At 48.1% G+C, this 27859-nt stretch overlaps 1 protein-coding gene across 4 annotated transcripts in view; it reads left to right on the plus strand.

Annotated features, from left to right (window-relative positions):
* The window catches only part of ANK1 (ankyrin 1), a 217389-nt gene extending 189834 nt beyond the window's left edge, over positions 1–27555 (plus strand). Inside the window, exons 40-45 of one of the 4 annotated variants that reach the window (XM_042983382.1) lie at positions 10876–11434; positions 14394–14691; positions 18776–18859; positions 19874–19939; positions 20274–20407; positions 26471–27555. In XM_042983382.1, the coding sequence (XP_042839316.1) occupies positions 10876–11434; positions 14394–14691; positions 18776–18859; positions 19874–19939; positions 20274–20372 (1106 nt within the window). In that variant the 3' untranslated portion in view covers positions 20373–20407; positions 26471–27555. Of the gene's footprint in view, positions 1–10875; positions 11435–14393; positions 14692–17984; positions 18204–18775; positions 18860–19873; positions 20015–20273; positions 20408–26470 lie in introns of those variants that run through there. The other 3 variants (XM_042983383.1, XM_007097047.3, XM_015544236.2) reach the window with 3 other exon arrangements.
* The last annotated feature ends 304 nt before the right edge of the window (positions 27556–27859 follow it).

Here is a 27859-nt window from a genome sequence, read left to right on the forward strand (position 1 = left end):
AGTTATAATGGAGACTTTAGTACCCCTGTCTTAATAATGGATAGAACAAGTAGAAAAATCAGTAAACATATAGAAGATTTGAAAAACACTACCATCCAGCATGACCTTTATTGTTGACAGTTATAAATATTCCACTCCATAACAGTAGCATGCATATTCTTTTCAGTTGCATCTGGAACTTACACTAACATGGACCATATTATAGACCATAAAGTAAGTCTTAGATTTAAAAGCATTTGAGATATACAAAGCATGTTCTCTGACCACAGTGAAATTAAATTAGAAAACAATAACAAAAATCTGGAAAATCTTAAATATTTGGAAACCAAATAATACACTTCTAAATAACTCATGGGTCAAACAAGAGAGTAAAAGAGAAATTAGAACATATTCTGAAATGAATGTAAAGAAAAACAAAAGATATCAAAATTTATAGGATTCCAGTTCTTGTGTGTTGGACTCAGCCTATCAATAGCTAATATTGTGGCTGGACCAGCCCATGTGGTTCTTGTTATGACTGCAAGATGCCCGTTAGCAATAACCACCAAGAAACTTCAGGGGGAAAAAATTTATTAGTTACAGAACCTGAAAATTACACAGCATACTTAGGGCCACACAGCACGGTTGTCAGGGGAAAAAAAGAGAGAAGAGAACAAGCTCAGGGCTAGGGTTCTGCTATGTTGGGGGTTGAAAGTGGAGGCCTAGAGTTTCATGGACTCACTCTTTATTGGTAAATTTAAAACCTAAGAGTGGGAATTTAAAGCATGAGAAAAGAAAAATCAAGTGGCCCAAATGGTCAGTCATTGAAATCAACTGAGGTCTCCATAACAAGGGAGATTCAGTGGGGAAGGGTGGCCTGGCCCTTTATCTAGTCATGTGGTTGGCAATGTGTTTATTTGAGATAGCCATCTTTGAAATGGAAATATAGGCAATCAAAGCTTAGGTCAGACACTTGCATTACAAAAAGGAAAAGGAAAAAAAAGGGAAACAAAACCCACCAGTCAGGGCTTATCCTACACCAGTAAGGCAGTACTTAGGGGGGAATTTATGTCACTAACTGTCCACATGAGAAAGGAGAAACATTCTCAAATCAATGACCTCAGCTTCTACCTTAAGATATTAGAAAGAGAAGAACAAATTAAACCCAAAATGACCAGAAGAAAGGAAATAATAAGAAAACAAACAAAAAACTAGAGAAATCAATAAAATCAAACTTTGGTTCTTTGAAAAGATTGATAAAATTGACAGACCTTTAGCCAAACTGGTTAAGAAAAAGAGAAGACAAAAATTACCAGTATCAGGAATAAGAGAGGTCATGTCACTACAAATTCTATAGATAGTAAAAAGATGATAAGGGATGGTTATGACAGTTTTATGCCAATAACTGAAAGCATAGATGAAATTGACATCTTTGAAAGATATGTTATCAAAGCTCATAGAAAGAAATACGTGACCCTAATAGCCCTATATATATTAAACTAAATTAATACTTAAAATTTCTACAAAGAAAACAGCAAGCCTAGATGGCATCACTGGTAAAATCCACCAAACATCTAAGGAAGAAATATTTCATGTAGAAAATGTAAAAGAATATAATACTTGCCCACTCATTCTATGAAGCCAGCATTACCCTGATATTAGGGGGGGAAATATTATTAGAAAGCTATAGACCAATATGCTTCATGAACATTTATGCAAAAAATTTAAATTTTATCAAGTCAAATCCAACAGGATATGTAAAAGGATAATACATTATGACCAAGTGGGGTTTATCCAAGGAATGCAAGGGTGGTTTAACATTCTAAGATATATCAATATCTGCTTCTCCATGTAATGAGCTTGGAAGCTGCCACTCTGTATGTGCCAACAAGTAAGAAGCTGAATAGACTGAAACATCAATTCTTCTAGGATCTGTAAGAGAGGTAAGGGCACAAGGCAAATTTGCTGCCCCCAAAACTGGAGTCTGACGGGGGGATATGGAGAATATGAATTTACCAGAGCAGAGACTCATGAGTGGAAACCACCTCAGGAGCCCATGCTGGAGTAGGAAAACCAGAACTGTAACTGACAAATTGCTGGAGGCTCAGTGTAGACAACTCTGAGAGTTTAAAAACTTCAGGGGGACTTGGTCTGGGGAGGGGGGCGGTGCATAATTTTGTGAGATTTACCTCCAGGAGGTTCAACCAGTTTCCCACAGTAAATTATCAGGAAAATCCCCTTGTGCTTCCAGCAGGGGGAGGAGAAAAGGAACTATTTTTAATTATGCCAGAGCACTGTTGTTCTTAACAAGGCCTGCCTTCAGGGGAAACTACTTAAGGAGAGCTTAACACCCTGGGGTTACTATCAGAGCCTAACTGATCTGGGGGAGGGAACTACCCAACTCCGGTCACCTAGCCTTCCTCTTGGGAGAAAGAAAATAAAATACCTAACTCCAGCCCATGCTAGCCATCTTTTCCCATCTAAAGTAAAGGGGAAATTTTTGTAATACTTGTCAAGTTCACAGTCCAGAGGCATAGGCTTACTAAAGGTCTGAGACTTAATCATAGGACTATAGAATGCTTCCCCTTCCCCCACACTTCACCACTGCATTACTAAAGGCCTATTTACAGCAGTTCCTTTATCCAGGATATCATATCTGGATTTCAAGGAAAAGGTGTCAGATGTACTAAAAGGCAAAAAAACACAGTTTGAAGAGACAGAGCAAGCGTTAGAACCAGACATGGCAAGGGGTGTTGGAATTACCAGACTGGGAATTTAAAACAACTATGATTGGGGTGCCTGGGTGGCTCAGTCGATTAAGTGTCTGACTTTGGCTCAGGTCATGATCTTATGGTACGTGAGTTCAAACCCTGTGTCAGGCTCTGGGCAGACAGCTCAGAGCTAGGAATCTTCTTCACATTCTGTGTCTCCCTTTCTCTCTGCCCTCCCCTGCTCATGCTCTATCTCTCTCTCAAAAAAAGTAACTAAACATTTTAAAAAATAGGAAAAACCCCTGTGATGAATATGCTAAAGCTCTAATGGGTAGACAGCATGTAAGAACAGATTGGCTGAATGATGGAAATCCTAAAAAAGAACCAGCAAGAAATACTAGCGATAGCACTGTAACAGAAATGAAGAATGCCTTTGATGGGCTTACTAGTGCACTGGACACAGCTGAGGAAAGGATCTCCGAGCTTGAGGCTCTGTCAACAGGAACCTCCAAAACCAAAAAGTAAAGAACGAAGACCAAAAAAAAAAAAAAAAAAAAAGAATAGAATATACAAGGAGTTTGGGGCAACTACAGAAGGTATAACATACATATAATGGCAATACCAGATGGGGAAGAAAGAAAGGAATGAATAAATATTTGAAAAAATAATAATGACTGAGAATTTACCCCAAATTAGTATCAGACACCAACCCACAGATCCAGAAAGCTCAGAGAATACAGTAGGATAAATGCCCAAAACTATACTTTTCCATATCATTTTCAAATCACACAAAGTCAAAGAGAAAGGAAAAAAATTCTGGGGTGGGGGGGGGTGGGGATAGTGAAAAAAACCACTTTACCCATAAAGGAACAAAGATAATATTACATCTGACTTCTCCTAGAAGCCATGCAGACAAGAAGACAGTAGAGTGAAATATTTAGTGTTGAGAGGAAAAAACACCAACATAGAATTCTGTATCCTATAAAATTATACTTCAAAAGTGAAAGAGAAATAGACTTCCCAGACAACCAAAAATTGAGGGAATTTGTTGCCAGCAGACCTGCCTTGCAAAAAGTATTAAAAGAAGTTCTTTAGAGAGAAGGAAAACAATATAGGTGAGAAACCTGAACGTACATAAAGTTAGGAAGAGCATCAAAGAAAGATTGTGAAAATTAAATAAAAATTTAAGTTTTCTTGCTCTTAGTTGATCTACAGTTTGTTTAATAGCAATAATGTATTCAATTATGTATGCTTCTGTACATATCTTATGCATGTACACATACACACACACATATATATGTGCTTATACATAAGTGAAATGAACAAGTGATAGCACAGCAATGGTAGAAGGGATGAGAGGGAGGAATTAAGATAATTTTGTTGTAAGGAACTCACACTACCTGTGCTATGGTGCTATTTGAAAGTGGACTATAGAAGTGTATATTGCAAATTCTAGGACAACCACTAAAAAAAATTTTTAAAGAAGCATAAATAATATGCTAAGAAAGGAGAAAAGATAGAATAATATAAAATGCTCAATTAAAACCACAAAAGGCAGAAAAAGAGTAGAAGATAAAAATAGGAACAAAGAACAAGGGCAACAAATAGAAAACAGTAATATGATAGATATTAATCCAACTATCAGTAAACACTTTGAGTGTCAGTGGTCTAAGTGTACCAATTAAAAGACTGTCAGAATGGATCAAAAAATACATCTTGTCTACATGAAACCCACTTTAAATATAAAGACACATGTAGATTAAAAGTAAATACATGGACAAAAATACATCATGTTAACACTAATCAAAAGAGTGTAGAAGAAGCTAGATTAATTTCATACAGAGCAGACTTCAAAGCAAAGAAAATTATCAGAGATAATGAAGAGCATTACATAATGATAAAGGGATCAATTCTCCAAGAAGACCTAATAATCCTTAACATGTATGTACCTAACAACAGAGCATCAAACTATGAGAGGCAAAAACTGAGCAGCAAGGAGAAATAGATGAATCCACTATCAGAGTTGGAAACTTCAGCAACCCTGTATCAGAAATGGACAGACCCAGTAGGCAGAGAATTGGTCAACACTACCATCATCAACTGGATGTAACTGGCATCTATAGACTACTTCATCCAACAACAGCAGAATACACATTCTCCTCAAGTTCACATGGTGCATTCACCAAAGTAGGCCATAATCTGGGCCATAAAACACACCTTAACAAATTTAAAAGAATATAAATGACAAATCAATGTAAGTCATCAGATTAATAAACTAAAAAAGAAAAAGCATATGATTACCACAATAGATGCAGAAAAAGTATTTAACAATTCCAACATCCATTCCTTGTTAGAAAACAAACAAAAAGCTCCTAGCAAAGTAGGAATAGAAAGGAATTCATTCAACCTGATAAAGCATATCTGTAAAAAACCTAAAGCTAACATTACATTAATGGTAAGAGACTCAATGCTTATGAATTGATGAACTGAATGTTACATAGTAACAAGACAATGATGCCTACTCTCACTGCTTTTGTTCAACATTAGGGATGCTAACCTCTTTGGCCTCAGCCACAGCAACTTCTTACTAGATATGTCTCCAGAGGCAAGGGAAATAAAAGCAAATACGGACTATTGGGACCTCCTCAAGATAAAAACTTCTGCATAGCAAAGGAAATAACCAACAGAGCTAAAAGGCAACCAAATGGAAATGGGAGATGATATTTGCAAATGACATATCAGATAAAGGGTTAGTATCCAAAATCTATATAGAACTTATCAAACTCACACCTGAAAAAACAAATAATCCAATGAAGAAATGAGCAAAAGACGTGAACACTTTTCCAAAGAAGACATCCAGATGGCTCACAGATACATGAAAAGATGCTCAACATCACTCATCATCAGGAAAATACAAATCAAAACCACAATGAGATACCACCTCACACCTGTCAGAATGGCTAAAATTAACAACTCAGGAAACAACAGATGTTGGCAAGGATGCAGAGAAAGAGGAACACTTTTGCACTGCTGGTGGGAATGCAATCTGGTGCAGCCACTCTGGAAAACGGTATGGAGGTTTCTCAAAAAATTAAAAATAGAGCTTCCCTATGACTCAGCAATTGCACTACCGGGTTTTTATCCAAAAGATACAAAAATGCTGAATTGAAGGGTCATATGCATCCCAATGTTTATAGCAGTACCATCAACAATAGCCAAATTATGGAAACAGCCCAAATTTCCATCGACTGATGAATGGATAAAGAAGATGTGGTATACACACACACACACACACACACACACACACACACAGGAATATTATTCGGTGATAAAAAAAATGAAATCTTGCCATTTGCAACAAGGTGGATGGAGCTAGAATGTATTATGTTAAACAAAACAAATCAGAGAAAGATAAATATATGGTTCAGAGAAATTATATTTTTCAGACAAAAATAAATATGTGTGGAATTTAAGAAACAAAATAGATGAACATAGGGGAAGGAAAGGAAAAATAATATAAAAACAAGGAGGCAAACCATAGGAGACTCTTAAAATACAAAGAACAAACTGAGGGTTGCTTGAGGGGTGTTGGGTGAGGGGATGGGATAAATGGGTGATGGACATTAAGGAGGGCATTTGTTGGGATGAGCACTGGGTATTATATGCAAGCAATGAATCACTAAATTCTACTCCTGAAACCACTATTGCACTATATGTTAACTAACTTGGATTTAAGTAAAATTAAAAAAAAAAAAATACAGATGCTAGCCAGTACAATAAGCAAGAGAAATACAAAGCAACCAGATTGGAAAGATAGAAGTAAACTGTCTCTATTCACAGACAATAAGATCACCAATATAAAAAATCTAATGGAATCTACAAAAAGTGATTAATAAGTGTGTTTAGTAAGGTTGCAGGATACAAGTTCAGTATCTAAAATCAATTGAATTTCTATATTCTTTATCCTAGCAGTGAACAATTTTAAATTGAAATTTTGAAAAGAATATCGTTTACAATAACATTGAAAACATTGAAATACTTGGAGAAAAATCTGATAAAATGAAAGACTTATGCATTGGAAACTACAAAACATTACTGAAAGCAGTTGAAGAAGACCTAAATACATGTAGAGGTGCACCTTGTTAATGGGTCAGAAGACTTGATATTGTCAGTTGTCCTTTAAAGGATCTGTATGTTTGATGCAATCCTGATCAAAACCCCAATAGGCTTTTTTTGTAAACAAAGTCATTCTAAAATTCGTATGTAAAGGACCTAGAATATCCAAGGCAACTTTGAAAATGAACAAAATTGGAGGACTCACACTACCTGACTTCAAGACTCGTTACAAAGCTACAGTAATTATTACAGTTGTGGTACTGTCATAAAGATGAATGAATTAGTGGAACAGAATGGAGTCCAGAAACAGATCCATATATATATATGAACAACTGATTTTCAACAAAAGTACAAAGGCAGTTTGGTGGATAAAGGATAATTTTTACAAGTGGGGCTGGAACAATTGGATATTCATAAGCAAAAATGAACTTGGATTCCTACCTTGCATCAGCATATACAAAACTTAACTCAAAAGGGATGGTAGACTAAATGTAAAACTGAACATAAAAACTTCTAGAAATAAACATAGAACCTTAAAACTTCTAGAAGAAAACATGAAAGAAAACCTTAGAAATCTCGGGTAAGGCAAAGATTTCTTAGCCCCAACTCCATGAGCACAATCTGTCAAAGAACAAATTGGTAAATTGGGCTTCTTCAGAAACAAAAACCTGCTTTTCAAAATACACTATTATGAAAGTGAAAAGATGAGCTACAGTTTGGGAAGAAATATTGGAAATAATCATCTGATATAAGACTTGTATCCAGAATATGTAAAGAACTCTCAAAACTCAATAATAAGAAAACAAACAACCCAGTTTTTAGCAGAGCAGATTTGAACAGTTAACCCCGAAGATACAAAGATGGCAAAGAAACACATAAAAAGGTGTTCAACACTAATACCCATTAGGGAAATACAAGGAGATACCACTACACCCCTGTCAGAATGGCTAAAATGAAAAAGGTTGATCATACCAGGTGTTACTGAGGATAGGGAGGAATTGGCACTCTCATAACATTGCTGGTGGGAATGTAAAATGAAACAGCCAATTTGGAAAGCACTTTTGTTTCTTAAGACGTTAAAGTACACCTATCATATGATCCAGCCACGCTACTCCTAGGTGTGTATCCTAAAGAAACAAAGCATATGTTCATATAGACAAGCAGCTTTATTTGTAACAGCCCCGGACTGGAAGCAACTCAAATGTCGATTAACAGGTAAATGGATAAACTGTGGTGCATCTAATGGAATACAGCTCAGCAGTAACAATGGATAAATCATCAATACATCCAACAGCAAGGATGTTACCCAAATAGGCCAAGTGAAAGAAGCCAGATTAAAAAAAAAAGTACATACTGTCTAATTCCATTTATATAAAGTTCTGGGAAATGCAAACTAATGTATAGTGTCAGAAAGCAGATCAGTGGCTACCTGGGAACACGGACACAGAAGGAAGGATTATAAAGCATGAAGACACCTTTCAAGGGTGATGAATATCCCTCTTTTCATTGTGGTGATGGTTTCATGAAACTCATCAAATTATCTGCTTTAAATATGCGCACTTACTGTATGTCAACTATACCTCAATAAAGCAATTTTAAAAGATGCTAATGGCAAAATCTAGTAGACCAGACCACTCTTACTATGTGCCCTGAGCTAGTTGCTGTACCTCTAGTTCCCTAATCTATAAAGTAGGAGTGATATTGCCTTACTCACAGGGTTGTTGTGACAATTAAAAATAACATATTTGGTATGTTCTATACAAAATGGATGCTCAATTAGTAACTGCAATAATACGATAATGCCTTCAAGAATAAGAAGAGAATAATCACTTGACTCTAAAATGTTCGGCTCACATATATTCCAGAGAGATTACTGTGGATGGTTTGAAGGCCCTTGGCCCTGGTTTCCCAATGGGTCATGGTTTCACATACAGTCACTTTGATTTAACATGGGAAGATTTGTTCTGCCCATTTTTCCTACTTTCCCACCTCCTCTTTGTTCCTCCTCTTTTGGCCAGAGCTGAAAGGGGAGTCCTTTAGTCTTGGCAAACGCAGCCCTGCCCTCCCAGCCACCCCACCACCTGATGGTCTCTGCGTCCTCCTTCTCATTTTGGGACCTGGAATCACATAGACTTGTAGAGATCGGTCAGCGAGAGAACTCTCCTGGGAAGATTAAGGGAGGCTGTATGTCAATCACACAGCATGGCTCCTGGCTCCTGGAACACATCTTTAAGTCAGCAGTTGTGGTTTGGCTAAATATGGCTGAGGTCATCCACTCTGGCTCCTGTACCCTCCTCACACTCTGGAGCGCTCTGGCCAACGGATTCCCAATCCTGTTCTAAGAAAGTGGGAGGAGGAGGGAGACACCACCCCTGCCCTCAAAGGGTGTACAGTCCCATGAGCCAGCTCAGTGAGAGAACATAGGATGGGCTCAGAGATTGCCAAAACAAGGTGAGCTCAAGTCTCAGGGAAAACGTCATGAAAAAAGAGGATGACGGGAACCTGTCTTGTTTGTGTGCGTTGGTGTGTTTGTAATCCTCAGCCCTTCACACGGTACCTGGCACGTAAGCGGGCCTCAGTTCACACCTTTTGGTTGAACAAGTGAGTTAATGAGGAGAGCAGCAGATGGTATTGTGTCAAGTAGAGAAGAACTGGGAGAGCAGGAGCTGAGTTCCAGACTTGGGATAGGAGGGTCCATGTGGCCGGAAGAAAGGCCAGGCCCTGGGAAGAGCTGGATGTGGGGTGGTGAGGGGTGAACGGCGGGATGGAGAGTCTGAACGCTAGGTTAGGGGCCTCTCTGGCACAGGGAGGTCCTTAGAGACGCTGTAGGGGCGGCCTCGCCCATCCCCAGGGGTCCTGCTCTAAACCCCAGTTCCCCAGACGAGCTGAGCTGACTGGAGAAGCTTGTGTTCCGGTCCCTTCTCCCACCCACAGATGGGTACCAGCTCTGAAGGGGAGGCAGAGGCCCTCTTTGCCCTATCCATGGACCCCCACTCCTGGCTGGAGGAGAGCAGAGGGGCCAACTGACAGAACGTGCCCTTTCAGCTCGCACTCAGATTCCTCATACACGTGCACGTGCCACTCACCCAGGCTCCTAGTTGCTGCTGAACGTCAGGGAGCCAGTGCCGGAGCCAACCAGAAGGCTAGCAGGGCCTCTTGTCTGAGCCAGTCTCAAGGAGTAGCCAGAGGAACAGGCTGTGGTGACCCTCGGGCTATGCATGCAGCGGCCTGAGCTGGCTGACTGCTGACCTGGAGCTGGTGTGAACTGAGCAGGGCCAGGAGCGTCAGGGCAGATGTGCCGGGGCCTCCTGCTGCCCTCTGACCTGGCCTCCTATTTTGAATGCTTAGAACTCTCCCTTGTGCCACTTTAGAGCACTCAGCATTTCCAGAACCAGTCTGCAACTTGAGGAAAAGTTACTTCATCTGGCACCAAATGGTTTGCCATTTGACCAGCGCTCGGAGGGTGGGTGTTCGGTGCACCCCGTTAGACCCCTCCAAGGCAGCTTGGTTATTGCCCCCAGACCTGGGTGGGCAGTACCCTCCCTTGAAGGTACATTCCTGACTGATACCCCAAGGACTGTGCTAAAGGAATGTTTCAAGCAAAGAAAGAGCAACATTTCTTTCTGCCCAGACATCAAGAAGTGGGCTTTCCTCTGGTTAGACAGATTGGAGCACAAATCCTTTGACTCAAGGCTTCTTGATCTAGCGCTCTGAACTGGACAAGAAAGAATTCCAATCTCTTCTCTTTGCCATTCAGCAAAGGATCCCTCGTCTCCACCCCCTACTTCCTGGCTGTCCCCCACAGAGCCTTGTTTCTCCTGCCCTGGTGCCCCGGGCAGCAGCCACAAGCCTGAGCATTGGACACGGAGCTTGGAAAGCCCCCTCCCCGGAATGTGCATGCATTTTCAATGGCTGTGCCTCTGTGTGTGTGTGTGTGTGTGTGTGTGTGTGTGTGTGTGTGTTTGCGTGTGCGTGCACGCACAGGCGTGTGCGTGTGTGTGGATTTGCACGTAAGTGTGTGTGACAAAAATCGCTTCTGGAGCATGTTGCCCTCTGTCTGCCCATCCAGGTTACTCCTCGCTGCAGGACGAGCTGCTGTCCCCTGCCTCCCTGCAGTACGCACTTCCCTCTCCGCTGCGTGCAGACCAGTACTGGAACGAGGTGGCCGTCATAGATGCCATCCCATTGGCGGCCACGGAGCATGACACCATGCTGGAGATGTCTGACATGCAGGTGTGGTCCGCAGGCCTCACACCCTCCCTGGTCACTGCTGAGGACTCCTCTCTGGAGTGCAGCAAGGCCGAGGACTCTGACGCCACCGGCCATGAGTGGAAGCTGGAAGGGGTGCTCTCCGAGGGACCCCAGGGCCCCACGCTGGGCTCTCTGGACCTTGTGGAGGATGACACAGTGGATTCAGATGCCACAAATGGCCTTATCGATTTGCTTGACCAGGAAGAAGGTCAGAGGTCAGAAGAGAAGCTGCCAGGTCATAAGAGTCAGGAGGACTCCACAGGTGTAGGTCAGGACTCAGAGAATGAAGTGTCTCTTGTTTCAGGCCAGCAGAGGGTGCAAGCCCACATCACAGAATCCCCCAGCGTGAGTCGGGTGATGGAGACCAGCCAGGACAGGTAAGGGCCGGGCTGCCATGACAGGATACGTTTCGTCTTCCTGGGCTTCGGGTGAGATGGTGCCTGACAGTGAGTACAGAGGGAATGCTTAGGTGCTGCCGCTGACCTTGACCCTGCGCTCTAACTGCCCAGGAGCAAAGCAGCTCAGTGTGGCGCCAGCTGGCCTGTGAAGTCACCCAGCCCTCGCTCAGCCCTCTGTCCTGTAGGAGTGGAACAGTGATCTGTAAAGGCCAGTCCTCGCCCAGGATGCCCCTGGGTGTGGCCAGCAGGGGAGAGGCCGGGTCGTTGGGACAGGGAAGGGCGCTAGGAGAGAGAGATTGTAAGGCTTGGTAGAGCTACCTCTCCAAAGTGCAGCTGAGGGTAGGTGCTCTGGGCCCTTTCTGTTGGGTGCTTGCTGTTGAAGACCATATTTAGAAACGCAGAAGCAGCAGGGCCCAGGGAAGTTATTCAGGCAGTCTCACACCTTGAGTGTGACCGAGCTGATAATGGCGCCCCCTTTGAAACTGTCCCCCTTTGAAAGTGTGAGGCTGGTGGGCTTATTGGGGCAGGACAGAGCTTTCATCTACTGAGAGACGGGTGATTCTCCTGGGCTGCTCCTGTGCCTGTAGCGGGACAGCAGCTTGGATGGTTCAGGCAGAAGGGCCTTCTGCAGATGCTGTAGAAGCCACAGGCTCGACTCACGTCCATGGCAGTGGGCCCACCATACCCTAGGGCTGGGCAGAATGTGGAGGGTCACTTTGGCCTTCCTGGACTGGCATAGGAACTGGGGCACAGTGGCCCTTTCTTCCATATTTTCCCTAACGCAAGGAGAGAGTTTACATGCTCCCTGAAGGCTGTGCACAGCCAGCACACCCAGGTTGCTCAGGTCTGGCCACTTCCTCTTCCCACCCACATCCCCCTTCAGACCCTCTCAGAAGCCCAGTCTGACCGGGTCCACTCAGTGTGACCCAAGTACCGATGTAGGAGGGAAGAGAAAGCCATTTACAAGAGGAGACAGCAGGGATTTATTTTGGTTTGGTTTGGTTTCCTAAACGAATCCTTTGTTTAGTGGGGAGAATTGGACAGACTGAGTAGAGTGAAATACTGGCATGCCTGTGACAGAGGCCATCACCCAACAACCTGTGGTAACCATTCATTCAGCAGGCATTGAGGGCACACTATGTGCCAGCCCCTGCACCACTATCCCAGCAGGGCCACCAAATGGGGAACCGGAAGGCCTGGTGACAGTGCGGGATGTGGTACAGCTTGGCTCTCTATCCTTGGTCAGCCCTCCGGTGGGGACAGATGAATGTCGTTCACTCACCCAACAGTATGTATTGCGTGCCTACTGTGTGCCAGGCACCTATAAACGTGCCTCGGTGCTGGAGATGTGGCATTGAACCAAACACAGAAAAGTCTCCCATCTGCAGAGAGTGTGTGATCTAGTGAGGAAATGGACAATAAATGAGATAAAGCCAAATAAATGGGAAGTATTTAAAAGGGGAAAGTTAGATGATAGTGCTAAAAAGGAAAATAAAGGAGGGAAGAGGATGGGATGCACATACCTGTGTGGAGAGGGGATGGCCAAAATGAGGGATTGGGTAGCAGGGGAGGCCTGAGTCTGTGACGTTGGAGTGAAGACCAGAAGGAATTAAGGGGTGAATCGTATGAATACCAGAGGGGACATATCCAGCAGAAGACCCAGCCAGTGCAAAGGTCTTGTGGTAGAACATGCATGGCCTAGTCAAGGACCAGTGAGAAGGTCACTGATCACAGCAGAGTGATGGAAGGAGCTAATGGGGCCAGACACATCCAGCCTTGAGTTCCTAGAAAGACTTTGGCATTCATTGGGTAGGATGGTGAGCCACTGGAGGGTTTTGAGCAGAGGGAGTGAGGTGATGTGGCAGCTGCCTTGAGAACAGCCTGACAGGGCCAGGGGTCAGGCAGAGGCAGGGAGATGAGCCAGGAGGTAAGAGTTGCTACTAGTATGGACCAAGATGGCGGCAGTGCTGGTGGTAAGAAATGATTGTGTTCAGGTTATATGCTTGAAAGTTGAACAAACGAGGTTTGCTGACAAATAAGACATGGAGTGTGAGAGAGAGAAGTCTAAGAGTTCCCTAGTGTCCTTGACCTGACAACTGGAAGGATGAAGAGGCTATGTAGTGCAGGGTGGGGAAGACTGGGCAGAACAGGGAGGGGGGGGGGGAAGTCAGGAGTATGGATTTGATCGTGCTATCCCTGAGATGCCTGTTAGAGCCCCCCAGAGCAAAGACATTCAGGAGGCAGCTGGGCATATACATCTGCAGCTTGAGGAAGAGATTCTGTGTGCACACCTGGGCATCATGAGGACACAGGTGGGATGTGAAGCCATGGATTGAACGAGCTCACTTAGGAGGTAGATGTAGGTAGAGATGAGGTCTGAGAACTGAGCCCTGGGGTGGCCCAGTGCTCAGAAGTCAGAGAAATTAGGAGAAACTGACAAAGGACACTGAGAAGTGGTAGCCAGAGAGAGGGGGGAAAACCAGGCAAATGTGGTATCCAGAAGCCATAGAAGATTGTGTTTCCACAGGGAGAGAGTGGTCGCCTTATTGGATGAGCACTGGGATAAGGACTGTGGAGTGCAGGTGGCCTGGAGGGCTGGAGGGAGGCAGAGGAGGTGATGGGCATGGAGACCTGGGTGACAGCCATCAGTGTGAGCCAAGTGCCTCAGGAGCCCAGGGTGAAAAGCCAGCCACTTAAAGGGATGGGCCAGTGGCACTGGTACCCGTGGCCCTCTCCACCTGGACAGCAGGAATGGGCCACTTGTGCCTCTCTGGACAGGGCAGTCAGCTATGTGCTGACCATGTGTAATTGCTCATGCAGTCCCGTCCCTCGGGTGTGCAGTATGGGACGTGGAGCCAGCGCTCTGGAGGGGGAGGGTATCTGAGCGGCCAGAGACTGAAGGGCGACCCAGTGCCCTTTCTCTCTTCCTGGACCCCAGATTGCAGGACTGGGAGGAAGAAGGCTCCATTGTCTCATACCTACAAGATGCTGCACAAAGTTCCTGGCAAGAGGAGGTCGTACGTGGCCCACACTCATTCCAGAGTACGGTCACCACCATCAAAGAGCTGGAGCCCAGTGGATCTCAGGAGTATGAGAAGGTCCTGATGTCTGCAACTGAGCACATTTGGGAGGAGCAACCAGAGGCTGAGAGCCTGCAGGCCGACAGGGAACGGAGACGACAAAGCCACCAGGAGTGGGTGCAGGAGGCTCGGAGCACTTTCTCCCAGATGGCAGAGGTGAGACGCCCACAGAGGCACCTGCTGATGCCTGCCAGCACTGGAGGGGCCTGAGGCCCAGGGTAGCCTCTCATTCTATCAAGCCCTAGGCCAAGCATGCTTCCTTTCTTTAAAAGTTGTGGCTGTGACTTCACTTTCTCTAGAAGCAAGGATACAAAGCCCCGGTCTCTGCTGAGGGAAGGAAGTAACATTCACGGGGCATCCCAGGCACACGGCCTATGATGTCATGCTCACACTGCCTCGGGTCTCTGTTGTCATTCCCATGTGGCAGCTGACAGTCGAGCCGCTTGTCCAAGGTCACAGGATGAGAGGCAGGCTTTGCAGTTAGGTCTGGCTGATTCCCAAGCCATGGTTTTTGTTTGTTTTCTTTTTCCGTGGTGTGTTTTAGGAAGGGTGTAGAGCAGAGAGACCTGAGTGTTAGACTGATCCTGGTCCCACCATGGTCAGTGTGGCCACGGACAAGCCACTCTCTTCTCGGCATCTGGGTTTCCTCATTGGTAAAGGAGGAATGAATGGATTACCACCAAGGTGCACTGGCTCAGGAGTTCTGTGATCCTGTGGGGGGCTCCTCAGGTGGACCAGGAGAGGCCTGCTGGCCTCGCTCCTGACTTCTGGTCTCTGCCTACCTCAGGCCTCCCTCCTCTGTTTGAGTTTGCCCGGCTGTACTTATTATCTGTTTGCTTTAGCTTCACTCCCCTTTCACATTCTCTTGCCCCCAAACATTCCCACCCCGTAGACATCCATTTTAATGTGTTTTTGGAAAAATTTTTTATTTTGAAAAATCGCAAATAAATACAAAAACAGAATAGCATATTAATTTGCATGCACACTCCACCCAGGCTGTACAGTTACCCAGTTATGGCCAATCTTGTTTCATCTATACCTTCTCCACTTTTCTCTCCCCCAACATATTATTTTGAAACAAATCCCAGATACCTTATTAAGCTGTGTCTTTTTAATGTATGCTCTTTTATAAAATCTGCATGGCCATTCCGTGCATATGCATTTTTAGCGTGTGCATAAATGATGTGTTCTGCGTCTCATTTGGTTTCTTATGGTTCAGTCAGCACTGTTTCCTCATTTGGGAGCCCTTTCCTCTTCTCTCTCCCCTCTGCTGCTTTCTCTTCTCTCTCTGCCCTACCTGAACCTGAGCCCTAGCAGGCACCTTGGGGCCCCCACGACCAGGTTAGCTGCACAATAATGCTGGGCTGCTGGCTGCAAAGAACTGCTAGGAATCCAATATGGTTTTATTTAGATACTTCCCTCCAAGTATGTGACTTGGACAAGATAGGCAGCTGTGTCCATTTTTAACCCCAGACCACCATGTGCATTCTTGGCCATCAGGCTAGCCTTTGGCACTTCTACTGCTCCTAATAGCAAGCACTGGGCTGAGAGCATGGGTGCTCTTAACTGGGTCTATGATCCTGAATCCTTGGGAAAGAGAAGGACACCAGGAGCCTTCTTATGCATGGCCCCTCTGCAGTCAGCCTTTGGTCATGGGAGGACTGGGGAAAAAGCAAGGGCACTCTAGGGGATCATGAGAGAAACCTTCTAGGTCATAGGGTCCAACTGCCTCATTTATCATTGAGGAAACTGAGGTTCCAGAGAAGCTTCTCCAGGGTCACACAGTGAACCAGTGTCAGGGCCAGGGGAGTCCGGATCCCGTTTCCCAGTCGGAATGAGTGGCTATGAAGGGCCCCCAGGCCTGATGCCTTCCAAATCTAGGACAGGATTGGATGTTGTGGGTGAGCTGTTGTCCTCGTCATCTGATGGGACCCCAGAGATGATAATGAGGCCCATTGAAGGCAAGGGTTTCCAAAGAGCCCATTTACTAGTATTTCCAGTAAGTCTCTGGAAACACTGACAGAGAGATGCCCTCCAATTTGGAGCCAGGAAGGCAAGCCTGAGATGACTGTAGGACATTCTCCTCTGAGACCCCAGATGGAAATATCTGAAGTTGGACTCTTATCTGGGCTAACAATGAATGCCCTCCAGTGCCCAGCTCCTTTGCATGTGCCATGGGCTTTTATTTTTTCCAGGTGCTTCCTTGTTGAAACAAGGCAGTATTGTGTAGTGATGGGAGTTTGAAACTTGAGTCATTTCCTTACTCTTTGACCAGGCAAGTTATTTAACCTCTCTGTGCCTCTATTTCCTCTGTGTAAAATGGAAAAATGGCAGGGTCGTCGGAAGGCTTAACTGGGTTAGTGTATGAAATGCACGTAGAATCCTGCCTGCCAGCAGTACTCACTCCTAGTCGTCCCTGTTTTACAGAAGGAGGAAACTGAGGCCCAGAGAAGGTACCCAGGTTTCCCAAGCCCTTACAGTGAGTGAGTTGCAGGGTCAGCTGGCTGTGTCCCAGATCTTTGTTCCCTGTTACTCAAAGAGGAACAGCTTGATCCCGAAAGTGAAATTCCTCTCTGCGGCAGCTGCTGCCCTCTGCATTTGTGAATCAGCTCTGTAAAGACAAGCTTAAAGCGCATGGTTCCTGCTCGTGGGCGTTGACAGCCCGGCATGGGAAGAGCCTTTGAGGACAGGCCTTAAATAGACACACCAGTTACACGCTTACGTTTAGGGTTGCTGTGCCCGGTAAAGGGGGCGGGGAGTGCAGAGGGCCCTCGGGGCTGATGGGAACTGCAAGGGCTTCCAGGGGGCCCCACCACCAGTGTGGACCCCACTGGGCTAATTTGGCTAGGCCTGAGCAAATCACTCGTCCCAGGGCTATTTTTGAAAGAAACCCCTAACTGTCTGTCCAGGGTATTAGCCAGTCCCATCCCTGCACATGGGGGTGAACTCCATTCTCATCACGGCAGTAACAGACCAGGGAAACACACAAGTAGCCACGTTCTCAAACAGCTTTCCTGGAGTCCCCGAAAGGGAACATGTTCCTGGGCAGCACTGCCTGTAGTTCACATAGGCCTGGAGGGCAAGAGCACAGGGTGGGGCACCAGCCACTCACAGAGTGACTTTGACATGCGCTTTCAGTGCCCAGGACAGGCGCACCTGCCAGCTCCCTTCTAGCCCAGTTGGACAGCCCCAGCAGCTGGTTTGGGGAGCTAAAATTATCGAGGCCTGATGTCACCCAGGCGTGAGGGCAGAGCCTAGGGCAGCTCAGCAGGAGGGCACTCAGCGGGGCAGTTGTGGTGAGGGGCTGTCCAGTCTCCTGCGGAGAGAGAATGGAAGGGGCCCCAGGGGCACTCAGGAGTCCCAGAGGAGAATGAGAGACTGGACCCCCACAGTGGCCGGACCCCTAGTCCTGCTAGTCCCTGGAGGGCCCAGCTGCTGAGGAGGTGAGGATGTGGACTTTCATCACCCAGCTCCTGGTCACCCTAGTGCTCCTGGGCTTCTTTCTGGTCAGCTGTCAGAACGTGATGCACATTGTCAAGGGCTCCCTGTGCTTTGTGCTGAAGCACATCCACCAGGAGCTGGACAAGGAGCTGGGGGAGAGCGAGGGCGTGAGTGACGACGAGGAGACCATCTCCACGAGGGTGGTCCGGCGTCGGGTTTTCCTGAAGGTAACCACCAGGCAGGAGGCAGGGCTGAGGGCACGGCACTGCCATGTGCGCGGGCAGCAGCTGGGGGGGCGGTGCGGGACCCCACGTCAGGGGCTGGGCGCTGCCGCAGGAGCGGGTCTGGGTGTGGATTCTGCACAGCCCACTGCGCCGCGGTTGCACCGGAGGCTCAGCTCCGGGACTTGGGAGGCCACACTCCCGGCCTCAGTGTCTGTGGAAGGGCTTTCTACACCGGAAAGTGCTGTCGAAATCGAAATTAGGTGCCTCGCTTCCTGCCTCAGGGCCTCCTCTGTAAAACTTATGTAATCAGCCTGGTTTTGCCTGCTCCCTGTTGAGGGTATCAATCTTGCAAGCTTGGGGCTCCATCCCATCTTCGGGCCCCACGGCCCCCAGGGGCACTGCTCGCGCTTGGAGCTCTCGGTTTGTGTGCCACCACTTGCTGAGCTGGAGTTTCCTGCCGCAGTGGGGATTTGTCCGCCTGTGGCTGCTGGCTCCCACTCTTTTCTTCATCCGCCACCTCTTTCCCAGACTACCCGCTTACGAATACTGAATTTTCTCCTTTTCTCCAATCCTAGGGGAATGAGTTTCAGAGTATTCCAGGGGAGCAGGTGACAGAGGAACAGTTCACAGATGAGCAGGGCAACATTGTCACCAAGAAGGTGGGTGCACAGAGTCCTCCTGAGCTGGAGAGACACAGGGGGGCTAGATGGTGCTGGACTCACCTCCCAGCTTCTCGCTGCTGCCCTAACAGAGGGTAAACATGGCTCCAAAGAGACAGGTTCAGGTGCCGGGAGCTCTGGTCTTCTGAGGTCCGGCATGACATTCCTCAAAGGTACTTTACTGATTCAGCCTGAATTCAGCTCCTGCTACTGTGTTCCAGAAGGACCAGGCTCCATGGAACAGCCCAAACCTAGTCCAGCAACGTCTAGCCCTGAAAACAGCTGTAAGACAGAAAGGTGGTGGCCCCGAACTACCATGGGCCTGCGAAACCAAAAGGGCTGTGGAGGTGCATTGAATGGGTAGCAGATTTTAGTTCAGTAGACCTGATTTTGCCTGTCAGGTTTTGGGCACCGTAATAGGCATGGGCAGAAGGGAGAGGAGGAGCAAAGGGAAGACCTTGTATGGGTTTCCACTGTGGTGCTGCTCCTGCTATTGAAGCAAGACCACTCAGGTGGCCATCTTTCCTCTTACAAAGTGTGCTTCAGGCAGACAGGAACTGTGTCTTATTTTGTTTTCATCTCCCAGTCCCAGTACATGGGAGGTGCAGAGGAAACAGTGTTGGAATATTCAGGTGACTGAATAAGGGAACATAATTGCATGGAATACCATAGATGAAAAGGAAATACACTTTGCCCTCAGGAGCTCACAATGCACGGAAGACAGCGTGACTTCCAACAATATGAAGAGGCAAACTGATCATTAATGAAATCGGCTAAGACCCATTTGCAAATTCTAGCCCCTCTGAGGCTGCCCAGAGCCTGTTTTCCACACAGTGATGGGGGTGGGGGTGGTGGTCACAGACCAGTCCCCATTCTTGGCCACTCATGGCAGGGCACCTTAGGACAAAGGACAAAGGCTGCCTGTCCCCCAGATCTCACTCCCGGGGACCTGCTCTTCTCATCCTCTGTTTCAATGGCTTCACGGGCCTTTTCTCCCTTCCCTCTCTCTTCCAGATCATTCGCAAAGTTGTTCGGCAGATAGACTCATCTGGTGCTGATGACACCCAGGAGCATGAGGAGGTGATTGCTGAGGGGCCCCTGGAGGACCCTAGTGAGATGGAAGCTGATATTGATTACTTTATGACACATGCCAAGGTACTGTGGCGGCTGCAGCCTCCCGGAGGCTCTCGCCCTTCTGAGTGCCTGTCACCTCTCCCAACTGCTCACCTGTGCACCCACCCTGTCTGGGCTCCAGTCTGCACCATGCTCACCTCCTCTGGTCTCCCCTGTGCCTCTGTCCTCCATGGCAGGCAGGGTTTCCACGGCTGCCGGAAGTGCTGTCGTTCTCATGCCTACTTTCTGCCTGTCTCTCTGTGTGATCTGTCCTGCGTTCTGTCTCTGCTGCTGTCTCCAGGTGGAGCTGAGAGGGAGTAGCCTGCAGCCGGACCTGATAGAGAGCAGGAAGGGGGCTCAGATAGTGAAGCGGGCCAGCCTGAAAAGGGGCAAGCAGTGATCTCTAGCCCCTCCCCTCAAATGGCCTCTTTGGAGGTAACACTGTCTTTCTGCATCCTTTCTGCATGGCCTGGTCCTCGTGGAGTGGCTGGTCCTGAGAATGGCTGCTCACTTGCTCATGTCTCCCCCTTCAGCAGGGGAGCTCACCCCTCCGCCACCCCCAGCATGATGCAGGAGGAACAGTGGTGCTGTGGCCTCGAGACACAGATTCTCGTTTCCCAACCTACTAACTGTGTCTCTGAATCCCTGTCCTCCTCAAGAAAACAGCAAACAATACCATCTGCTGATTACCTCTCTGGGGGTGCAAAAAATACAGATTTGAAAAAATGCCTTGATGAGTGAAAGCACTCAGTAAATCTCAGTAGCTGATATTATCCTGAAAGCCAAGCTATGGGGATCTGGAGGAGGGGGGACAGGTCTCGGGGAGCACAGCAGAGTCTGCCTAGGCTATGCCATTTCAACGCAAGTCTGCAGGAAGAACTCCAGCAGTGATAGACCTAGAACAACACTGACTCTTGAACCTGGAACCCGTCAAAAATCCTGTGAACCCAAGGCACCAGTTCTCTGTGATGTTTCTTGAGACACGTCGCTCTGTTGCTTTCTAGGAAAGGGTGAAGCAAACAGGCCCGGGGGGTGGATGGCGATCTCCCAGCCAGTTAGGAGGGTTGTCAGGGATGGGTGCATGGCGTGCGTGAGCATGTGTGGCCGAGGAGCAGGGGTGTGCGGTGATTTGCAATGAGGGAGGGCCGTGAAGACACTGCAGCGAAGGCTCTCCAGTGGGCCCGTGCGGTGCTGGGGGCTTCAGCGGCCAGCTCTGACCTCCGTCCTCCCTGAGGGATCCTGTACTGAGCTGCCCCGAGGCCGTTTGCTGTGCCCAGCTCGGGGCAGCTCAGTACAGGATGCATCGGGGTGGGAGTCGGCAGGAAGCAAGGAAGCGTTCTGGCCCCAGCACAGCACTAACCAGCCTCTTGCCATTTCAACCCCCAGGGTGTGGTGGCTCTGGGCCAAGAGGAAAGCAGGCTCTGGCTTTCTGCATTCAGCAAAAAGCAGGGCCACTGCCTCCCAAGCTGCCAGAAGTGCTGGCTCTGGGCTTCCCAACACACCTCAGCACTTGGGCAAAAAAAGAGGACTACAGATCCAGTTATAGGATAAAATTAGACCTGACTCCTCAGCAGCTTAAGGAGGTCACAGTGTTAACCCTGGCACTGCCGAGGGGGTCCCACCAGGCTGCTGGCTTAGTGGATTAGCCGTGATGAGCCCCGGAAAGGATACAAAAGTACAAATAATTTGAAGGAGCGGAGAGTGGAAGGAAAAGTGTCCTCTTGCGCCTTGTTTTCTCTATGGTAGTGGCGGCAGCAGTGGCCTTACCTTTCAGCTTCTGTTTGGCTCCGGTTTTTAGGGGGAGGGGAGGAGCCTAAGATTTCTTCATTTTAATTTTCTGTACATGATCTGCAAGGGTGGCTGAAACTCCCAAAGGAGATACGGTTCTGTACCACTGCACGTGGGTGTCAGGAGACCCGGGCAGCCTGGCTCCAGCACAGTGCCGGGGCCTCTGCTAAGAACCGGCAAGGGAAGTTTGGGTGGGGACAGTGGGGAGGGAGCCGGTGTGGAGTCAGGCTCCTGCCCAGGTCCCAAGTGGCCTGCAGTGCCCCTCCACCCGGCCCCAGCAAGACTAGGACTGCAGAGCAGACGTTGAAGGGCAGACGGTCTGCTGACCCTCAGTACTTACTGCCACCCACTCACATGCATGTACCGTCAGCCCTTGGGACTCGTGGATTCCACACTGGCAAATTTGCCTACTGGCGAATATTTATGGCAACCCCCAAACCCACACTCACGGTGCTTTCACGGTCGCTCACAGACACACACACCGTGGCAAGAAATTGGAGTCGCCCTGGCGCACGTTCCCAGCTGAGGGCGAACAAGACGCCAGTCTGCCCCCCTAATGGAGCTCTCATGCTATGAACGGGTGTCCTTTTTGCAGGCTGTTGTTGAGTGCCATGTTTTTTGCATTTTTGTGCTTGTTGTTGATTTTGCTGTTTAAAATGGTCTTCCTAAGAGCAAGAAGGCTGTGATGTGCCCTACAGGGACAAAGACGTACGTTAGATAGGATTCACTGGCCGTGAGTTAGAGCACTGTTTTGGTGGTGAGTTCAACGTTAAGGAATCAACAATATGTATTAAATAAGGTGCCTATACAGAAGCATAAATCAAGGTTACGTATTCATTTTCTAACAAAGATGTGGCCACTAGAGGTTCACAGGAACCTAACTAGGCATTTTCCTTGAGAGCGGTGGATCAGTATTGGCAACTTTCTGGAACATGACCACTGCAAATGGCAAGAACTGACTCTTTGTTTCAGAGAGAGTGAAAGCTGGGACTTAGGAGTCTAGATTCACGGCCTGACTCATCCTGTTTCTCCAGGTCCGATGCCTTGCATTAGTCATTTGACTGTCCTGAGCCTCCACCCCCATGAGGGAGATTGCACATAGTCCCTTTCACCTCAGTAGAAAGGTTTAGAAATAGTCATGGCAACTGGGCAGGCTGTCGTGAAGGGTGAAGGACACCTGCGCTCAGTCAGCGCAGACGGGACCGTAGCATGACGTAGCAGGTCAGCCGGTCTCGCCACACCTTGGCTTCCTTAGCCACAGCATAGTAGTGATGCCACTCTTCTCTCGTAGGATGGTGACCATGATGGAGGGGGCCTTTCATGTTTGTGAAAGGCCATATACATTGTCAAATGTACACCCAACCGTGTCTCAAAGTGTCACCGACATCCTGCGTCACCATTATCTGAGAGGCAGGTTAAAACGTGCATTCCCAGTCCTGCCCCTGACCTACTGAATTAAAATCCTGGAACTCAGGATTCTGTGTCAAACTTCTCAAGTAATTTTTATGTGTATGGAAGAATGAGATCTGACCAGTTTTGGTTTTCCTTCCAAATCTCCTAGAGGTGATGCAGCACAGTTGTAGGTATGATATTGAAAAATGGGCCAAAAGGAATGATGGTTTATAGTTTGTTCAAAGATAGCAGAACACCCCCATTCCAGGTGAGACCTGAATCAACCCCCCCTTACCCGTCTGATTCCCCCCAGTCACTCCCATCTTGAGAAGGATTCTGTATCTAAGGCCTGGCAGGTGGAGGGGGCTGCTTCCTGGAGGTGGGTAAGAAGCCACAGAACTGCTGTAGAGTTAAGGCCTGACTGTGCGTGACAGTAGCAGCTAGTGGGTTTTGCTTTGTGCCCAAGTATGTAGGTCCAAGAATTGGGTGTCAGTTGTGCGAGAGCAACAGTGTGGCATGGGTGGCTGGAAGGCTGTGCGGGGGCAGCCCGTAACACTCTGGGCTGCCCGCATCCTGGGCAGGCACCGGGGCTTGGCATTCCTCTGTGTCTGTGTGGCTCTGGCTTCTGGGACTCTCAGGAAGCTGTGGCACACGACTGCTGCTTTTTCTTGTTTTCCTTTTTTTTTTTTTTTTTAAGTTTATTCATTTTGAGAGAGTCAGCAGGGAAGGGGCAGAGAGAAAGGGAGAGAGAGAGAATCCCAGGCAGGCTCTGCACTGTCAGCACAGAGCCCGATGCAGGGCTCGAACCCACAAACAGATCATGACCAGAGCGGAAATCAAGAGTTGGATGCTTCACAGGCTGAGCCACCCAGGCTCCCCTCTTGTCTTTTTTTTTTAAGAGACGCTTTCCATTCAGACACTGTGGTTGCAAGAACTTGTGTTAGTTCTGACAGTGGAGTGTTTTAGGAAGTTTAAAAGTTAAGCAATTAGCAATCTCAATGGCCAAAGGGGCAGGAAGGCAAAGGGTCATGTTTCATTTTGCTGTTTTAAGTTACAGTCCACCCTACTCCCTAGCCATTGCAGGGGTATGAGTCTGGGGCTGGGGAAGCTGGAGGGGAGGGCCACAGACACTGGGTAGGGTGGGGGCAGATGGACTGGGACAGGCACTGAGCAGCACTGTCACTGGGAGTGGGCGGGGGCTGTTTTCTGCGCTCTAGAAGGTGAGACCTTTCCCTCGGGCACCCCTGGAACAAGAGGTGCAGGGCAGTGGAAGGTCCAGGGCACAGCCAGGAGACTTGCCTTCCAGTCCTACCGCCTGCCACCACTGGGTACTCCTGCTTGCCCCCTCACTGCTCCTCCCGGAGTCTCAGTTTACCCAAAGACTAGATAAGCATTTGCCATAGAATCATCTCTAAGGCCTCACCTGTCTCCTCTGCTCTGTGTCTGGGCAGAAAAGTGGAAGTAGTAAGCTGTTTTCCCTAGGCTCAAGACTTTAAAATGTCTCTTGTTTGAGGCGTGCTTAGCACTGGGGTGATGCTAGGGGACAAACCACTGGGAAGGGTATGGCCTGGCCTTTATCCTAAGAGTGTTTCTACCCCAGCCAGGGAGATGCTGCAGTTGTGACCCAGGAAAGAGCACGAAGACAGCGGCATTTCCAGAGAGCCTAGTCAGGGTTGACATCCACATACACTGTCCCAAGCATTTTGTAGCTCTTTGAAACATCACCACAATCTAATGAGGTACATTCTATTATTGCCCTCATTTTATAGCAGAGGAAACTGAGTCACAGAGAGTGCAAGTAACATGACCAAGGAAATTGGCAGAGACAGGATATGAACTCAGGCAACCTGGCTGGCTTCAAAGTTCCTGCTCTTAACCACTACACCCTGTGATCTCTCTGAATAAAAGGTAGCAGAGGCAGCGGGGAGCTTCCAGAGCTGAGGGGAGAGAAATGAGAAGGTGCTGGAGTTATCAGGGAGGCTCCCTGGAGGAGAGGTCTTGAAGGCGGTGAGCAGAGCTTCAGCAGAGAGGGAACTGGATGGCATCCATGAGCCTCGAACTAGGCAGGAAGCTGCAGGGCACTGTAGGTTTGGAGGGCTCCGAGGAGACCAGCTTGGCCGACAGGGAAGCCCAGGCAGTGATGGAAGAGTCTTGCCCTCCAGGGTGACAGTGCTTTTGAGCCACAGCGTTAGAAGGCCTGCTGTTCTGCTTTGTAGCAGCCTCTGGCATGGAACCTAGCACCACCCTCCCATCCCTGGAGAACCACTCAGGGTTGAGTTCACCTTGACCGCCTCCAGCTTCCTCCCTAACCACATCACCTGTAGCGTCCAGGGCAGCTCCCTGTCTGGGGACAGCTCTGCCGCAGAATGAGTTTCTGCCTTTCTCTGTCACTTCCTACCCTGCCCAGGAGATGGTCAGCTCCGCCTTATTTATGTGTGCTCCTTTTCGCCATCCATCCCAAGGTCCCGCAGACAGAATCCTGAGTGGCCAGTCTTGGAAACACAGAGTTCTCACCCCAGGTTGGAAGAGGAGGCGCCATGGGGTGGCAGGAGTGGTGTCTCCTTGTGAATCCTGGGCTGCAGAATTGGGACTTCACTCTGCAGGCAGAGCTGCTGTCCACCAGCCTAAGATACATGATATCCTAGGGAGAACGCACCTGTTTTTTCAAAGATCTCTTTTGCCGCTGCAGAGCTGGTCCATCCGAGGGGCATGGGGAGTGGAGCCAGAGGCACTTGACAGTGAAAGCTTGTAGACTGTCATCCCTTGGGGCCATGAGCTCCTGAGGCTCATGTCTGCTCCATCTCTGGGTCCCCAGGACTGGCACTTACAGACATCAATGCGTGTTGGCTGAACTGAACTGAAAATATGGAGGGCACGGCTCGCTACCCTCTTTAGCAGAAGCCCTGGCTTATGAATTTGGCCCCTTTCCTAGGGACAAGGATCTACTCATGGGGATTTCTCCCCAGGCGACTGTGGGCATGGGAGCCTTCTGCCTCCTCTCCGAGGCACAGAGCACACACACAGGAGGGCTTTCTGGGGAGCTCGCCCACTTGGCAGGGGACCAGGGCAGGCTTGGGCAACCACGCCTAAGAGGCAGCCTCTGGACTGGGGAGTGAGAGTAGGCAGGCTGGTATTTCAGGAAGGTCAGGGGCTCTGAGCTCAACGCCTTTCACCGCATTGCCTTGCTGGGGGCGGCTGGCCGCTTCTCCTGAATCTGACCCTGCCTAAGCAGCCAGCACAATATTCAGCATTTGGGGGTTTTGCTGGGAGCTGCATCTTTACATTCTAAGTAACTCTTTCTCTCTTTGTGTCCCTCAGGATCACACCTCGACACCCAACCCTTGAACTTCACACACACTCTGCCATGCACACAGGAGGAGAGCTGGAGCAGAGGGCTGCAGGAGTGGCGCACTGTTCCTCTAGGCTAACGGCATGATCTCTGTAAGGGACTTCCTTTAGTCTCCTATTCGCATGAACGGCCGACTGTAGACGCATGACCTACAGTCCTCAATCCTGCCTCTAGCAACGATGGATCTCTGTTGGGAATCAGGACAAATGCCTCAAGAAGGGGGGGGAGAGAGAGAGAGTGATAGAAAACAAGCTCGAGAGAGCACATGAACGCAAAAGTGAACAAGGGCTCTTTTGTGGCTGGGGATGATATATTTTTTTAAATCATTTTAATTTTGACTTGTTACAGGGTACTTTTTTTTTCAACCTTATCTGTAGGAAATCCATGTGGGCTTCCTGGAAAGAAAAAAAAAGGCACAAAATCAGTTTGGCACCTTAATCCCATGTCCCCACCTGCCAGCCTTCCCCACCGCCACACACCTCCATTCCATTTGTGATGTCCCCTCCGCCTCCCCAGGGGGCCGCTCCTCCCAGAAAGCTCTATATGACATTCAGGACACACACATAGGCACACGCACACACACACACACACAAGCACCTCTTCCCTCTCCTCAGTGTACACACAGATTTTACTGTGACGTCCGAAGCTGTATAGACTCTCCTGTGGATAAACTGGAATTTTTTTTTATGTTGTCTCTCTCTCTCTCTCTCTCTCTCTCTCTCTCTCTGCCAGTCTCAGTATTAATCATCTTCCAATGGAAAATCATTACTTTTAGAGTGCATTCAGGGTTCCTTGTGTTAGGGACTTAAGAATCAGAGGCGAGGACCCCCAGGCTTAGCTGTAGGGCTCAAAGGGAGCCAGTGCCCCATCTGCAAGGGTCTTCTCTCTCAGCTGGGGGCGGGCCGGTGGCTGTCCCAGGATTGCACCAGCATGTTCAATAGAGAGGAGGTTTTCTATATCTTCAAGCACTTATATCATAGTCTGTGTTCAAAGTGTAAACTGTACAGTAATCAGCCTTGTGTATATGAAAAACAATAAATACTATGCAAACCAATAGAAACACTTTAGCAGTATGTACAAAGCACTAACAGCTCAGCTCCTGAGGACTTCTCCAGGCTGCAGGAGAAGGAGCTACAGCCTGTCTTTCAGTGAAAGAGGAAGGGAGTAGGGCTAGTTGAATGTATCTGCCAGTTCTTAGAAGTCAGCCACCACCCCCAAGGTCTCCCAGAGCCAACTTGGTGCTCTAAGTCCAGGCAGCCCACAGGATGGGGGGCCTAGGCCGGACAGCCTCAGTGCCCCCACTCTGACCAAGCCCCTCTGCCCCACTCGGAGAGGTGGGCGAGGGGCCCACTCCTGAC

Source organism: Panthera tigris, chromosome B1, assembly GCF_018350195.1.
Source record: "Panthera tigris isolate Pti1 chromosome B1, P.tigris_Pti1_mat1.1, whole genome shotgun sequence".
Classification (NCBI taxonomy): Eukaryota; Metazoa; Chordata; class Mammalia; order Carnivora; family Felidae; genus Panthera; species Panthera tigris.